Consider the following 17,652-nt stretch of genomic DNA (forward strand, 5'->3'; position numbering starts at 1 on the left):
TGCTTGCTTTTTGAGGGTGGTGTTTATGGATGCCTCCTCTTACCACAGTGCTTCTGTTGTGTTCTAGGTAATGCATCATTACTGGGTTGAAGGCAACTGCCCAACCAAGTGTGATAAGTGCCACAAAACAGTTAAATGTTACCAGGGCTTGACAGGACTGCATTGTGTTTGGTGTCAGATCACAGTGAGTAACATCGAAGGATAAATCTCTAGCATTCACTCACGATGAAGATGGTATATCCCATGTTCTCTGATGAGTCCTATCCTGGAAGGCCATCCTGAATTTTAGACTAAGTCCAAGTTAGCATAAATTCATGGGGGCCTCTTATACCATGTGTGGCTCCCAAAGGGATAAATGTCAAGGTCAGATTTGTCCTCATAGAATCGAGAATTTTAGAACTAGTGACAACCTTAGAGGTAATACTGTCATAAGGTGTTCAATTTGTGCTCCACGGAGTTCTAGGAGCAGCCAGGAAGGTAATCAGACACCATGGCTGTGGGTGGGCAGTGAGCCTGGGATACTGACTGGGTAGAGCTCAGCTATCCCTCTGCCCGAAAACACTATTCTGGTAAAATTTTCTATTCTATATGTTCTAAATTTATTCCAATCATAGAATCTATGGGCTTAAAAAGGGTAGCACAATGAATAATGTGGTATATTAATTTTATAGTGAGGACACTAAGACCAAGAAAAATCTATGCAAATCATCAATGACCACATGACTAGGTAGAGATGCAGGTGGTCCATATTTTAGTTCTTGATGCTTCTAAGAACTCACCTAACCCTTCTTTACAACATGGTGTTGCCTTGCTCCTTTATTTAAATCATAAATTGAGGGATAACAGATACGGATGTAAACGCTAGTCATTAATGGTATTGACGATCGAGAAAGGAGAGGTCACTTGGTCTTTCCCAGGAAATCTTAGCACTCTACCTAGTTTGCTTAATTGTCAAAGCTGCTTCAAGTAACTTCTGGAATAAATGCAGTTGTTAGATGGTACCTCTAGTGTTTCATGTTGTACTTCTGGAAATTAATTAGAATGCACATTTTTAAGAATAGCCATGTTTTACAGTTTGGTTCAAAAACGTTTATGGGGCTGGGTTTTTCCCCCCATCGGTTGTGTTTTCTTTTTACAGCTAGTGTATGAGTCATCTTGTTATAGGACAAGTTATTCTTGCTTTTGTGGGAATAAAACGGTAGGGAGCGTTGTTTCAGTTAAGCAGATACGTTTCTCTGTAGTGCCCCTCAACACCCCTCCCCAACACACACGCCATTTAAAAATTTTTCTTAAACACACACACACACATACACACAGGATAATGAGAAAAACAAACTGTGACTTGCATTTCAAAAGTACAATTAAGTACTTTTTTTAAAATGAACACATTTTCTTCAATCATTTTCAGCTATTACTCGGTTAAATTATATTTACATTTGAAATTTCCTCAATTATGAAAGACAGTTTTATTTTTTTGAAGTGTTTGGTTATTGTAATAAAACGTCTAACAATGATTTAAATTACACATAGAAATTACTTAAACATGTTGAGTTCTCAGTTTTAAGAAGACCAAATCTATTTCATTTTTTAAAAAATTTGGGCCATTAAAAAATATTAGTTTTCTTTTTTTTTTCTTGCTAAGCATCTATAAAAATATTTCGGTTTTATTTCTGATCTTGTAGGAGCCCGTTCCTCTTACTTTCCCCATAAAGTGCATCTTTCATTAATTATATCTTTACTATAAACTGAAGTTAGAGAATATCAGAATTTATTTCTTCGTTGTATTTCAAGTTATTTTGCCATCCTTCATACATTTTTTTTTTTTTTTTTTTGCGGTACGTGGGCCTCTCACCGTTGTGGCCTCTCCCGTTGCGGAGCGCAGGCTCAGCGGCCATGGCTCACGGGCCCAGGCGCTCCGCGGCACATGGGATCTTCCCGGACCGGGGCACGAACCCGTGTCCCCTGCATCGGCAGGCGGACTCTCAACCACTGCCAGGGAAGCCCTCCTTCACACATTTCAAGTGTAATGTTTTAGATCTGTTATTTTCTTTCCTGTTTTTTTTTTTTTTTTTTTTTTGCGGTACGCGGACCCCTCAATGTTGTGGCCTCTCCCGTTGCGGAGCACAGGCTCTGGACGCGCAGGCTCAGCGGCCATGGCTCACGGGACCAGCCGCTCCGCGGCATGTGGGATCTTTCCAGACCGGGGCACGAACCTGTGCCCCCTGCATCGGCAGGCGGACTCTCAACCACTGCGCCACCGGGGAAGCCCCTCCTATTTTTATTTCTTGAAAAAAAAACAATGTGTTTAAAGTTTGAACGCTCTAAAAATATGCATTGCTGGGCTTCCCCAGTGGCGCAGTGGTTAAGAATCTGCCTGCCAATGCAGAACACATGGGTTTGATCCCTGGCCCGGGAAGATCCTACATGCCACGGAGCAACAAAGCCTGTGTACTACAACTACTGAGCCTGTGCTCTAGAGCCCGCGAGCCACAACTACTGAAACCCGCACACCACTACTACTGAAACCCGCACACCACAACTACTGAAACCCGCACACCACAACTACTGAAGCCCATGCACCTAGAGCCCATGCTCCGCCACAAGAGTAGCCATGACAATGAGAGGCCCACACACCGCAACGAAGAGTAGCACCTTCTCGCCACAACTAGAGAAAGGCCACGTGCAGCAACAAAGACCCAGCACAGCCAAAAATAAAAATAAATAAATTTAAAGAAAATTAAATAAAACTATGCATTGCTACCTTTCCTAATAGAAAAGCTTTTGGAGATTTTAAGTTTCTTTACTTGACTCCTCTTCTCCTTCCCCCATTTAATCTCTATGAGGTATATCTTCTGCCCTTTTCATTCTGTGGGAATCATTCTCCTCAAAGTTACCATTGCTAACGGTCTTATTGATCATCAGGGCATCTTGAAATTTTTTTCTTGTTTTATATTCCATTTTGTTTTTCTTGTTTTCTTTCTTTTGTTTTAGTGGTTCCTCTCATCTGTGACTCCAAAATCTATATTTCTAGCCCAGGCACTCTCCAGTTACATATTTATATTTGGTCTTGATCCTGTTCCTAGTGTTGTAAGAAATTAGGCCTTTCCTTTTAAAGGAAAGAAGGTGCTACCTCTGGATAAACTCTGCTTTTTAAAATCTAAGGATTTCATATCTAATTCAGTTCAGACAGCATGTCTCTAACGTCTTATTCTTAACAAAAGATCAGAGTGTACATGAAGATGACTCTTTGGTCACTACAGCAAAGCACAATATAAGCTGTAAATGTATTTAAATCCTGAGTTCTACTCAGGACACAGGCTAACCAGGGACCACTGAAGGGTGTAAGGCAGAGTCAGGGAAAAGTGGCTGCCCTCTTACTAAGCTCTCCCAAGACCCGAGGCTTCCGGCTAACTTTAGCCTGATTTGCTGTAAACCATGATCTCCGGGGTTCCTGTGGGTGTTTGGTTCATGAAACAAGACTTGATATTTTTATATAAGTCCTCATGTATCCAGAAGAATATATATAGCCTTCTTAAAAATAACTTCAGCCTCTGTGCTGTTTTGGTTTTTAATGTTAAGCAATTATAAGACTATATCTATTAATTTATAGATTTTTTTGCCTAGGTTAAACAGAGGATATTTACGTCTAAACATTTATGTACTTAGTATAATCTATACTTTCTTCCTGAACTATTGTATGAAAATTTTAGTATAAAGTTGATCTGCTTTTGACTGACACACTACTGGTTGCCTTTAAACAAACTGAATCTACTTTCTTATGTCTTAATGCTTCCCAGAAAGTGCTATTAATATAGCAAAGAACTAGCAGAAGTTGTGATGGGATATGGCACCGTCAAAGCTGAGCTTTAGTAAGACCTATCTGAATGGAGTCCATGAGGAATAGATTGCAGAGAGAAACAAAGATAACGAAACCTGGCTTCATTTCAGTGGTTTTCCAAATGCCATCACTTCCTTTGTACATATGACTTTTGGAAATGGCTTGAGTTTTAACTTAGTCATAAGTTAGACTGACCAGATTCTTGAGAATGTCTCTGTCCAACCAGTAAGATAGTAGCTGTACAATCTTGGGCCAAGTATGTAAAAAGCTTCGGCCAGCTTCCTAATTTGTAAAATGGACTTAATGATACCTATTTTGTAAGATTTTTGTAAGAATTAAATGGATTTTTTAAAAAAATCTATGTCATTGTGTTCAGGGAAGGCCCTATACCTACTAGTGCTTATGGAAGGACAATTATTATCATAGTGAAAACTAGCTAAAATGTCATGTGAGGGCACAAAACCCATCCCGTGGCTCACAGAGGGCACTCCATGAATGTTACTCATGCCATCTCTTACTCACTTCTGGAAGGGTCTGTAGTTGCCCAGTCTAAGAATAGCACCTGCATATTCTAAAAGCACCCAGAACCATGTGGTCCCGAATATCACTAAATCCTAGACTAAGCTGATTTATTTATATTCACTAAGAACAGCTATTCCAACTGTATTTGATCAGACATGGTAACATCAGACTTGCAATCATTGGAAACAGAAGTCAATCTCTTTTATCCTTGTCTTTCACCTCTATTTCATATATCCAACCTATCTCTGAGACTTTAAGTTTTCCCCTTAAAATATCTCTCTCAGATTTTAGTTTTTTGTCTTCACCATTCACAGCCCACGTGCAGGCTCTTAGCACCTCTTAACTAGATTAGAGTCAGAAATCTTGGCTTATCTCCCTAACAGAAGGTACTTTTCCTATAACACAGGCTGCAAACCACCTCCAGAGTCATCTTCTGAAAATACTAGTTTGTTATCATATGCCACCTTCAGCAACCTATAATAGTCCTGTGATAATAAATGCAGCTCTCACCTCTTCCTGCCTCAACCTGGTTTTTACTTCTCCAAATATCCGACCCAAACCTAAGCACGTGACGTATATAGTAGTCCCCTGTATGCCCAGTCCCTGCTGTAGCCGAGCGTGTCTGTTGACAGGCCTCTGGGAAAGCCATGCTTCCCCCCTGTTTAGCTTACTCTAGTATTGCCCTGAATGCACCCACCTCAAGTTTTGACTATACCTCAGGAATCAAATTAAGTTCCACATTTTCCTTGAAATTTTCCTTGATAATAATGTTTGCCATTTTCTAAACACTTTCTAGGCTTTTATTCCACACCAAAGGAAAGACTGAAATGCTGTCCAGCAGTGTCACGTCTGCATGCTAGTGTCATCTACACTGTTAGACTACAATTTCATCCAGCTCCGGGTCCAGTATACACATTTTTCTTCTAATAACCCTAAATCTTGATGGAGTGCTGAGTTTAGAGATCCTTGATAATTCACTTTCATGACTGATAACACTGTTCTTCTTACTGCTAAATAGTGAATTTTAAATGCATGATTTAAATTTTTTTTTGAATCATCCTGTAATACTCAAATCTGCATCAAATATACAAGTAAGTGTAGACAAATGCTTAAAGATAAAAAAACCATTTTAGCACCCCTTTTTTATTCAGAACCTGTGGCTTCTTGATATAATACTATTTACCATTATGTAGATAGAATGTTAGGCTCTTAGAACTGGGTTTTATCTCCTTTTGTAAATCTAACCCCTTAAAAAATAAAAACAGAAAAATCCTAAGTGAGAGCAGTATAAACTACCTTCTACCATTAGGCAACCATTTCCCCTGGGCTTTATAATTCAATCAGCCGGGCTGAATGTCATCATTGCTTCTCTCCTCCTCCCCTTGCTTACGTTCTCTGATTCTTAAGATCACACTGTTTATACCTGTTCATTTCTGCCATGAACATATTTTCTTGACATGTAAAACCTCTATTTAAAACATGTTATCATTTGCTCCGGTTGCGGTAAAATACCCGTGGTCAGGCAGGACTCACAGGATAGGAGGATGATACGTGTCATTTGAGCTTAGCAAACGAAAGCTTATACGATGACTATGGATTATTGACTTTTGGTATCATGTAGGGCTTCTACTTCTTTTAAAATAGTAACTCCTTATTTCTATTCCTGCCTTGCCCCTAGGTTCTTCATGACCATTTTTTGTTTTTTTAGATTCCATATATATGTGTTAGCATACGGTATTTGTTTTTCTCTTTCTGACTTCATTCTGTATGACAGAATAAAGACGCAGACCTACTAGAGAATGGACTTGAGGACACGGGGAGGGGAAAGGGTAAGCTGGGACAAAGTGAGAGAGTGGCATGGACATATATACACTACCAAATGTAAAATACATAGCTAGTGGGAAGCAGCCGCATAGCACAGGGAGATCAGCTCAGTGCTTTGTGACCAGCTGGGGGGGTGGGATAGGGAGGGTGGGAGGGAGGGAGACACAAGAGACAGTAGATATGGGGATATATGTGTACATATAGCTGATTCACTTTGTTATACAGCAGAAACTAACCATTGTAAAGCAATTATACTCCAATAAAGATGTTAAAAAATAAAAAAGTGAGGCAAATACCCCCCCAAAAAATAAAAAAATAATAACTCCTAACAATAATGTTTAAAGGTTTCCGATGCCTTTAAAATAGAAAGGTTCATGCTTTAGCCAATGCCAGCATTAAGGCAGCACCCTGAAATGGCAAAATGTTAGAAAAAATGTATATAAACCAGCAAATGTGCCTCTAAATCTGGTCACTTCATTTTTCTGTAGGAAAATGATTTATTTCTTTTTTGACTCCAAATTCTTATGAAAATTTTTTTTCTATTTTTCTCCCTTTTGACTTCTTAGATTACATTGCTTTCTTCTCAATACAATGCCTTCACTCTTTTCTCAACTCCATCCAGTAAACACACACACACACACACACACACACACACACATCATTCACACATTTTCTTTTTCTTCCTAAATTGAGACGGCTGTTTTCAATAAACATAGACCTGGCTCTAAATTCGGTGCTATTGGAAATTGTCGTAAACTCTGAAATTATTTCCAAGTATTTAATTCACTTCCAGGAATAGCTGGTTTATATTTTATGAATTTCCTAGATAAGGGACTGATTCCCTTAACATGAATGGACGTTTCTGTACATATAATAAAATAACGACCTGAGATTTGTATGCCTTACTCTTTAAAAATGCAGAGGTAAATGTGAACAAAAATAAAAACACTTTTAAAAAGGTAACGATTTCCTTTCTCTGGGGCTTCATTGGCCATTCCATTTAAGAGGCAGGATTCATCGGTGTTCTAGTTTATTTCTCTTCTTGATGAGGCTTTTTCTGTTTTGCTGATTTGGGATCTGGGTTATCTTTAAGACAGTTGTCAGACTTCAGTATCTTATTGACACTGAGAAGGACTCAGCTGTGCTGTGTCTTTTTCTGTAAAATGTCGTGGTGACCAGTGTAAGCAACTTGTTTTTATTGCTGGTTATATTCACTTTTTTTTCCTTTTTACAGTTTTATTGAAAAATAACATACATGCAGAAAAGTATAAATATCTTAAGGGTAGAGCTCAATGAGTTTTCCACAAATGAGCACCCTGTGTAGCCACCACCTAATCAAGAAACAGAACATAACCCGTTTTGGGGTAGTTTTGGGGGAAAGTACCTTTTAAATTCTATTATATGGTTTCTATTTTGTTGATATTTGCTCTTTTTTAAAAAAGAGACTTTATGCAGAAGTTTTAGTTTCACAGCAAAAATGAGGTTCACTTTTAATCTTGATAAATAGTCCTGGGAACTATAAGCATTTTCTCACTGGGTTTCACATTTTATATTTTGTCCTCAAGTATGTCTCTGAGCAGTATGATAAATGCACTAGACCTGCTATACACATTGTGGAATGATCCGTATTTTCCAACATGGTGTCCTCTGGTTTGACACTCCTGGTTATAAATAATCTCATGATGTTGATGGACATCCAACTATATTTAGCAGCTTCCAGACTCCAGTCTTCATAAAAGTATAAGGCACCTTGCACATTATTAGTTAATACAGACTTCTTGGGGAGGAGAATTTTCTTGCACTGCGTCTCCCTGTTTCACTGATGATGATATGGTTACTGACCTCCTTGTAGACCCTGCTATATGCCTATGTTCTTGCAAGACTCTGCCTTGCAGCTGCCTAGACAAAACTTGGGAATATGGACCACGTGACAATCAAGCTGGACAATGCCATGCTGGTTTTATTTAGCTCTGCAGAGAGCAGTATTTCATAGGACCATTTGCTGGTACCTATGCTCTGAAACCCTCCAACTTCAATACGAAGAGTTACCCTTTACACACACATTCTGTTTGGCTTATCAACTGTGTGATTCTACCTGAGTCCTCAGTTCCTTTTTCTTCCCCCCTGCTGGGAAACTAGCCTAAATGCCAAAAAGCTGTCATTAAATTCATGTTATGTTTGTTATCTTTCCTTACATCTGGTAACCCTCAAATAACTGTATAGAGAGGTTAGTCATCCCTTATCATATCAGTTGTAGATTGTTAGAAACACATGGTATGGAGGCATGGGGGAGGCTGAGGCCCTCAGCTTATGTACCTGTGGTCAGTGCCCTGCATCTCTGTCCTTCAGAGTTGCATGTAAAGCTTCACTAACTGCAGTCAAGAGTGAAAATCAGTACTTTCTCAATGTGTACAGACAGAATTTTTTTCTCTCTATTTGTAGAGGCTTCGTAGAGCCTTGCATTGTCAGTTTTAAATAGGTGGTACAGGATCAAAAAGCAGAAGCTTTTTCTCTGTGACACCACATTACAAAAGAGTCTTCAGACACACAGCCTGTCTTTGGTTTGGGTTCAATTTTCATAATGATTGGTATATTCGTTTCCTAGGGTTGCCATAACAAAATACCACAAAATAAGAAAAGAAATTTATTCTCTCATAGTTCTGGAGGCTAGAAACCCAAGGTAAAGATGTCAGCAGGGTCAGGCTCCCTCCGAAGGCTGTAAGGAAGAATACTCCCTCGCCTCTTCCTGATTCTGTTAGTGGCCCGCGATCCTTGGTGTCCCTTGGCCTGTGGCTCCATCACCAAATCTCTGCCTCCGTTGTCACATGGCTTTCTTCCCTTCATATCTGTCTCCTTATGTCCAGATTTCTCTCTTCTTATAAGGACACCCGTCATTGGATTAGGACCCAACCTAATTCAGTATAACTTCAACTGAACTTGAATACATCTACAAAGATATTTCCAAATGAGTTCATATTCACAAGTACTAAGATTTAGGAAATCAATTGGGGAAAGACCAATTTAACCTGCAACACTTGGTAATCTATTGGTTTAAATCCAAAATTTCAGGGCCATGATTTATTCTAAGAAAATTAAGTCCAATAAATTAATATATTTAAACCAGTCACTGATTTTATTTGGAGGAAACTATGCATTTGCATTTGCCAAGTGAGTGTCTGTTAATTTATTCCTATTTTGCATGTGACTTCAACTGCTTCTTTATCTTCAATACCTCCTGCCTCTTGACAAAGATCGGCAATGCCTGATAAGATTAAACCACTTTTTCAAAAGGAGTTTACATCCACGGAGAAGCAGAACTGCTAATTATTGATGAATGTGTAAAGATACTTTTATTTCATGTAATGTGGCCTAGTGTGAGTTAATTACTGTGCAAGTAGCCTTAACTCCAAGGCAGGAGGTGACAGATGTTTTAGATTCAAGGACAACAGAAATACCCCTTCAATAGTGGTGAGCTATACTATTGCTAACAGTAGATCAACCCCATTAGACTCCTATGGTTGGTTGTTAATTAACTGTTACAAGGGTAGGTTTGTTGCAGAAATTAATTAATGTAATCATTGACGTAAACGGGGTGGCTTTGGGTTCAAAAGTGAAAAATGAAGCAGCTCCTTTTTGGTTTTGAACGAGACGTTATTTTATTAATATGTATCATTTTTCTAAAGTATGGATATTTATATTAAACTGATAGGGAGTAGGGGGCAGATATACCCCTAGATGCCTTTAAACAACTACTACTTTAGCAATTCTGTATGGTTCCAATAAGAATTATCATCTCAATTTTTAAAAAATCACTATTTAATATACTATGTTATAACACCTTAATTTAAACTTGTGACAAGGTTGATAAAAATATCAGCTTAGATTTTTACATGTAGAAAAGGAAATAACATGTTACATGATTATACACATACTTAATGTAGAGCTGATAAATATAAATTTTTATAATCATAATCGTCTTCTTATATTTATATCCTGCTCCTACTGAGATGAATGTCTGGTTACATTTACATATTGAATTAGAAAGTTAAAACTAATGATGGGATCAATTATGCCCCATACTGAGCTGTGCACTTTGGAATGACTTTGAGAAAACAGGAGGGTCAAAAAAAAAAAAAAAGCATCCACAGTGCCTAGTAGTTTCAAGATTATGCTAACAGATAAACCAAGGAAGGACTGTAATGGACAATAATGTGTGTTTGTCAAAGGAATCAGGCTTTTTGGTAGAAAACCTAAAGCACATTTCTAATATAAACATTTCTGAGAATTGGAAAATGTATAGGCTGGGTCACGGAAGTGGCTAAACAGTTTATTTAAGGTAGAATATATATAAGGGCAAATGTAGCATGAATCCCTTTATGATCTTGTTGGTTTGTTCTTGTAATTCTTTAAATATATTTGCTGTATCTTGGGCAAAATATAATCTGCTTCATGCTTGCTGTTGCCATGCAAAATTTGATAGTGTCCTCTTTCTCCTTTCCTAGCTACATAATAAATGTGCTTCTCATCTGAAACCTGAATGTGACTGCGGACCTTTGAAGGACCATATTTTACCACCTACAACAATTTGTCCAGTGGTACTGGTGAGTTTTTCCTTCTCATCATTCTGCTATAACTTGGGGTGTCTGTGACTCACTGGTACACTCTACCACTCAGTGCTTCCAGAGATCATTTTTCCATTGATCGGGGCAGAACTCAATAGACCTAAAATACCTCATGGCTTCAGAAAATACCCCTTTGCCCACTATATTTCCTCTTTCCTTCATGGTACAATAAACGTCTTAGTAAGGTATGCTGTAACTGAAGCTGACTCAGGTTTTATCACGTAGTCATGCTGTAGTTACCAGAAATTGTATGGGAAGAACACTTCCACATTTTACATGTTTTATAGATCTGGCTTCCCAGATAATGAAGTTATTCTTATGGACAGTTTTGCTGGCGATGCACATTATATATCTGCAGTCGGGAGGTCTTTCACCTAAGTCAGAGGCTACTTAGAATGAGGGCACACACCTTGAAGAGAGTTACGCACTGCCATTAGGTGTATTTTATCTTTCATTAGTGAACAATAAATTTACCTGCAGAATAATTCCTTGATTTAATAAATATACGAGGGAAAAATGTGTAAGTGAGGTAATCCTGAAGAGAACAAATCTTGATAGAAAGAGAAGCAGCTATTCAAAGATAACATTCATACCACATTTCAAAACCCAAATTTTTTCTAAAGTGAAACAGTTATTTTACAAAACAAACTATCATATCTATAACGCAGTTCTCATTTTTTTAAAACAACATGGAAGTTAACTAGCTGGAACTTCAGTTTGATATAATAAAAATACAACAAGTAAGAAATGTTAGACAAATACTTTTCTAAAGGTCAACTAAGAAATTAATCAAATTACTTAGTTTGCACCCACTTATGATTCATTTTGTAATTATCTGTAAAATGCTGGTTGTATCTAAATTCCTTTATTTTAAAAAAATAAAACTCTCTTCTCAAACTGCAAATATAAAGCAGAAGTAAACACCTCCATGGGGCTGAGGAATGCAGTAACTAATTCTAAATTTCCTTTCTTCATGTAAGATTTATTATACATCTTGTAGTAAATAAGATTAATTAAAAATAATGAGAGCCATATTAAAATACATTTTAGATGAATTTTGGTTTTATGTTCTTTTGTAGTGTTTTCTTAAAGAGAAAGAACTTATAAAATTTTTATATATTTGCATTCTCTTTAAGAAGTGTAGTAATTTTACTGTTTTAGATGCATCCTTGTGCTCAGATTTTAACTATAAGAAGAAATCTATTATGTCATTCTATTATCCAGCTATCTAGGTATAAAGCCCTGTTCAATTCAGTGAATTGGCCTACTTATATCAACCTCTGGTCTTATATCAACCTCTGGTCTTATAAGTTCAAACACGACATACATTCTTTTATTATTCCATCCTTGCTTTCTTTGAGAGAATCAAAGGTAAAGAACATGGGTTAAATGAATAGTCCTGTCTCTAACAATCTTGCAAACTCTTTCATTGCTTTTGTAGATACTTTTGATTCTGAAGATTTATTTTCACTCATTAAATCTTCCTGTGGTATTTATCATGATTTGTAGCTCGACATTTGCTACGTTATCATTTCCTTGGTACTATATACTCTGAAGTATTAGGCACTACTAACCACCTCTTCTTTCATGAGTGTCTACCTTACCTTGACACCCATTATACTGTCGTCTCCTTATTCTTCTTCTGCTTCTCTGGATACTTCCTTTTAATATCTTTCCTAGCTTTCAAGATTTCAACCTGCCCCATGTTGGCTCATCCGTATGCCCTGCCCTCACATGCCACAGCTTTCTGCTCTTAACATTTTTCCCAGCGGGATCTTGTTTATTTATTTATTTCATTACCGTATTAATTTATATTAAGTTCCTCCTCCTATTCTGAATCTCAAGTGCTGAAACCTGGAGGTTCCATGTTGTTTACATGCCTGATATGTTATCATTATTATAAATAATCACAGCAACTTATTTACTGAGCACATATACTATACCAGCTACTATGCTAAATATATTAATCAAAAAGTATTTATTGAATGTCTAGTATGTACCCAGTAGTATTAACAGTAGAAGGAAAAACAGTAAAAACCCAAATCAAATCTTTGCCTTCATAGAGTCTTCATTCCGGTGGAGTGAAATAGGCAATAAACAAAGCAATAAGTACAGTATTTAGTACCTGGTTATATTAAATTACTGGTGGTATGTAAAGCTTAAAGGACGAAATTAAAGTAGGTAAAGAAGAGAAGAAATGCTGGAACTACAATTATAAAAGAAGTAGTTAAGAGTTCACCAAGGAAATAATTGAGTAAAGAGTTGAGGAATGTGAGGGAGTCATCGATGTGGCTCTCTGGGGCCAGCACTTTGTAGACAGAGTCGTCACCAAAGAAGGACAAGCAAAGACTCAGAGGCAGGAGAAGCCTGACATAGCTGAAGTGCATCAAAGAAATTAGTGACTGGGTCTCCTTCTGCAGGGGGAATACTAGTAGAGAAGGTGAAATATGTCTTAAGATGTTCATATGTGTAGGGCAATTTAGGCTATTCTAAGGTCTTTAGCTTTTCTTGTGAAAGAAGTTGGAAGCCATTAGAGGCTTTTGACCAAAAGAGAGAGTGATCTGACTTACATGTTTAAAAGAACAATCAATCTAACTGGTGTGTTCAGGGGGTAACAATGGAATAAAGATATGACACTTAGATTTTCTTAGAAAAGTAGGAAGGTGGGTCATTGCTAGGAGCAAAGACGGTATGAGAGTTTTGAGGATCAGGAATGAGTTACACACGAGTCACCTGGGAGAGTGGGAGCTACGTGGATCAAGAAATACCATATGATTGCCAGGGAATAATGAAAAGTCTCTTCCTTTTAATAACTGTGGATTTAGAACAAGATCAGTCAGCTTGGATGGGTATATTTCTCTGGTCATATTCAGTCATATTTCTCCAGTTACGTTCTAGGCCCAGGAGTAAAATAGGCATGGGGCAGCCTTAATGAGACTGTGTTTTGCCCAATATGATGAAATGAGAGAGAAGCAAAGGAGTTGAGAGTATGAGCAAGGGAGTAATTATAGGGATTGGCCATGGAGATTAAGCTGGGAAACTAGGAAGTAAGGACATGAAGAGTGAAGTACAGTAAGGGTGTTAGGAAAATACATTGTGGATTACAATGGAATCAGAGATTGTTGGGGGGCTTCCCTGGTGGCGCAGTGGTTGAGAGTCTGCCTGCCGATGCAGGGGACATGGGTTCGTGCCCCGGCCCGGGAAGATCCCACATGCCGCAGAGCGGCTGGGCCTGTGAGCCATGGCCACTGAGCCTGCGCGTCCGGAGCCTGTGCTCCGCAATGGGAGAGGCCACAACAGTGAGAGGCCCGCGTACCGCAAAAAAAAAAAAAAAAAAAAAAATGTTGGAATCAAGGTTTTTGGTGTCAAGTTACAAGAATGAGTGAGGTAACAAACAGTTGAGATTATGAAGGGTTTGCAGTTATTGATAATGATTTGTATGAATTAATTTAATCATCACAGCGGCACCATAAGGTAAATGTTGTAACTATCTCTATTTTACCTATGAGGAAACTGAGAAACAGATTAAGTAATTTCCTATGTCACATGGCTGTGAAGTGACAATTCAGGACTGGAACCCAAGAACGATCGGAACCCAAGACCCAGAGCTCATACCCTGAGCTCATCATTTCTGCCCTTTCTCCAAATCCCAATATAGGCCTTCTCCTATTTGCCTTATCTAGAACCTTCATTCCCCAACTTTCCCAAGCCAGAAACCTAAGAATTATAATTGGTGCCTCATCTTGAATATCAAATTAATCATTAGACAGCCTATTCTGATGTTCTTTCTCTTTTCTTCAGCCCAACTGTAACTGTCTCATATGTCACCCAAAAGTTGTTCTCCAGAATTCTCCTAGTACTAATAGCATAATCTCTGAATTTCCTCTTTTCTTTGCATTCTCGATACTACTCCCTGGATCCACTTTCAAAAATACAATAAAATATTTTCCTTGTTAAATATTTAAAGTATTTTAAACCAATGCCAAACTCTCTAGCATGGTAAACAAGGCTCTAACTGGATCAACCCATCTAATCCCTCACACACCACCTTACACACTAGAATCAAGGATTTGAACTACTTGTAATTCTCTAAGTACACCTGCTCTTTGAAGTCCTTGTAGTTTTGTACATGTCAATAAATTAGCCTAAATCACTTTACCTTGCTGCCTTGCTAAGTAGAAATTAAAGTTTACTTTCCAATCATGGAATAAGTACATTGACTCTTAAACTCATTAACTGTTTAGATACTAAAACTTTAAACAAATTAATAAAGTTGTTTTGCACACAAAATTGCTTAATATGCTACAACTGATGGGCTCGGGAAGCTTTTCAATTTGTGAACTCTCATTAACTTCCCAGGAATGATTTCACACTGTATCACCTGCTGTAAATTTTTAAAATTTCATTGAAGGAAAATAGTTAGTCCTCACAAATAATATGAGTTTTTCATGATCATGTTCTCTAAGAAGAGCAGGTGAGTTTCAAACACAATTATTGCAAAGTGGTCATCAATATCATTTCTAGCTTATTCTAGAAAATGTGAAATGAAGAACTTAAGACATAAGATTTTATTGAAGTTTTTTATCCCTTGCTTTTGACCCTGTGGTCAGGAATTGGTTATTCAATGGCCAATATAAACTCATTACAGATCCCTTTTTGCTGGTTGAAGCATTTTAATGACACACTTTAAGGTCGAGGTCCATAGCAGCAGTCTTCTTATATTTTAGAACATCTCTTCAGGTATTATTTTTATTTATTTATTGTTTAAAATTTCTGTACCTCTCTTTTCATCCCTCAATCCCTCCTCAACACTTATTAACTTTAATGATTCAATACGTATGTGCTCACCTGTTATGAAGATTAGCAAGGTCAGCATCTTCTTTGCACTGATGACCTGCTTTTATAAGCATGCACTAAAAATAGGATTCCACTAATAATTAAATAGGATTCCACAAATAATTTGTCTTGATGATGCTTATGGCCACAAAAATGGATTAAAACCAACTACTCTGAAATTAAAATAGAAATGTAATCAGTGATTCCATACATCAAATATAATCACGGATTTCTGGAGTTGCAGTTGGCTTCTAGTATATTTTGAGAATACTGTCACAAAAAGCTTCATTGCTTAAAATTTATCAAGATTCTTTGTGACCATGTTTAGGTACTTATAATGCTTTCTTTGAGAATTTTCCAGCAAAAAATGATTGGAACCACAGTCTATTTACTGCCATATTGAAGATAATTCTGAACTGTTTACAGAGGTATTGCATAGCTCATCCCACCTCCAAACAAGTAGAAAGTGAATCTAATGCAATCAGTCAGGACTCTTGATCAACAACTTGATTTCCGGAAAAGGCCATTAACCTTTACCAATTGATTGTCAAAACAGATGTTCTGCCTTTGATGGACTCCATCAAAAATGCATTCCTGATTCTTTTTTTGGATCACACTCAGAAATCTCTGCTGTCCAATCCCAATCAAATGTCAATGCAAAAAACTGTAGCAGTTTCACATAAAACATGACCGGATGAGCATGCAGTTTGCCCACTTCTTTATGTTCCAAGTTTTACCCCTAACTCAAGACAGACTTGGTCCATGTTGTGTTAGTCCCTCACAGATTTGCTTTAATTAAATTTGGACTCACCATTATGTCATCAACCTGCACTGAAAGGCTTTAAAAAAAATTATATAAAATTCCCTTGTTGTAACAAAAAAGGTATGTTTTTGGAGATGACTTCATTACCTAACAGAAGTCCCTCTCTGCTCTGTTTATCATGGTTTGTTATCTTTCGAACCCTATGAGCCTTATTACTATCATGTTTTATCTTCTATCCTTGAGAAGAGTAGAGTTCAATTTATACTGACACTTGAACATGATGATGGGATGTGTGTTTATTTCTGTGTGCTAATCTATAAGTCTATTGTTGTCCTTTTCATAAATTTTTCTTCACTGTAAGAAAAAATTAGTAAAATTTAAAAAAATTTAGCCTCATTTAGTACTTTAAAACTATTTTTGTTAGTATATAACTTTTTTAGTTTCCAGAAATCAATAGAATAAGCTAGATAGAGTCCCTCTGATTCTTAGAATAATTTTATAGTGGAAGCTGTATATTTGATCAACTTCTCTAGAGCTATGGTGTAGTCTTACATTCATTATAAATTTTATGTATTTTTTAAATTATCAGGCTAACTGGGTCTCTGTGATTACACGTGTTTTTATACTGATTCTTCAATTTGGGTTAGGCTTTTATTCAATTAATTCTGCTACTGTCAACAAATGAATACTTGAGATGTCTCATGAAGAAGTAGCTTTTTAAATTTTATATTTGAACAGCAAAAGCAGATCATCATTAAAATCATTTCTATTATATTTAGCTCTGTGATTTAGTTTTCTTTTTATAAAATATTTTACAGTATAATTTAAAAGCAAGGTTGTAGTCTGTAAATAAGGGGTTAATTATTAATAATTTTCTACATCAACATATATTAGTAAAGTTGATAAAATACATCATGTAGTGTTGATTACTTTAAACTTGGGTTTTTTACATTTAAGTATCCACTCTTCATATAACTGTTATGACTATGCCTTTAAAGAATTTTTAAGATCATTACTGATAATCAATGTACATTATTTTTATTTACAATATCTGCAGTGCCAGTTTCCTTTTGTTTTTTTTCTTCTCTTTCCTTCTTTCTTTCTTTCTTCCTTCCTTCCATTGGCTTTTATTAAAGTAACTGGAGCTAAAAATTCAGATAAGAACAGTTCTTTTATTTACTGTAATTTCGAGTCTGTTGGACAAGACAGGCAGAGAGGTTACATATTATTGTGAGGTAAATATTAAC

General features: G+C 37.0%; 1 protein-coding gene across 6 annotated transcripts in view; it reads left to right on the top strand.

The window, feature by feature from the left end:
* The window catches only part of DGKB (diacylglycerol kinase beta), a 703,373-nt gene that overhangs the window by 208,436 nt on the left and 477,285 nt on the right, over window positions 1-17,652 (top strand). For all 6 annotated transcript variants that reach the window (XM_029233668.1, XM_029233663.1, XM_029233664.1 and 3 more), the window contains 2 exons: window positions 68-184; window positions 10,687-10,785. In XM_029233668.1, the coding sequence (XP_029089501.1) occupies window positions 68-184; window positions 10,687-10,785 (216 nt within the window). The remainder of the gene's footprint in view (window positions 1-67; window positions 185-10,686; window positions 10,786-17,652) is intronic.

The sequence above is a fragment of the Monodon monoceros genome, unplaced genomic scaffold, assembly GCF_005190385.1.
Source record: "Monodon monoceros isolate NGI ecotype Baffin Bay Population unplaced genomic scaffold, NGI_Narwhal_1 Super_Scaffold_2, whole genome shotgun sequence".
NCBI lineage: Eukaryota > Metazoa > Chordata > Mammalia > Artiodactyla > Monodontidae > Monodon > Monodon monoceros.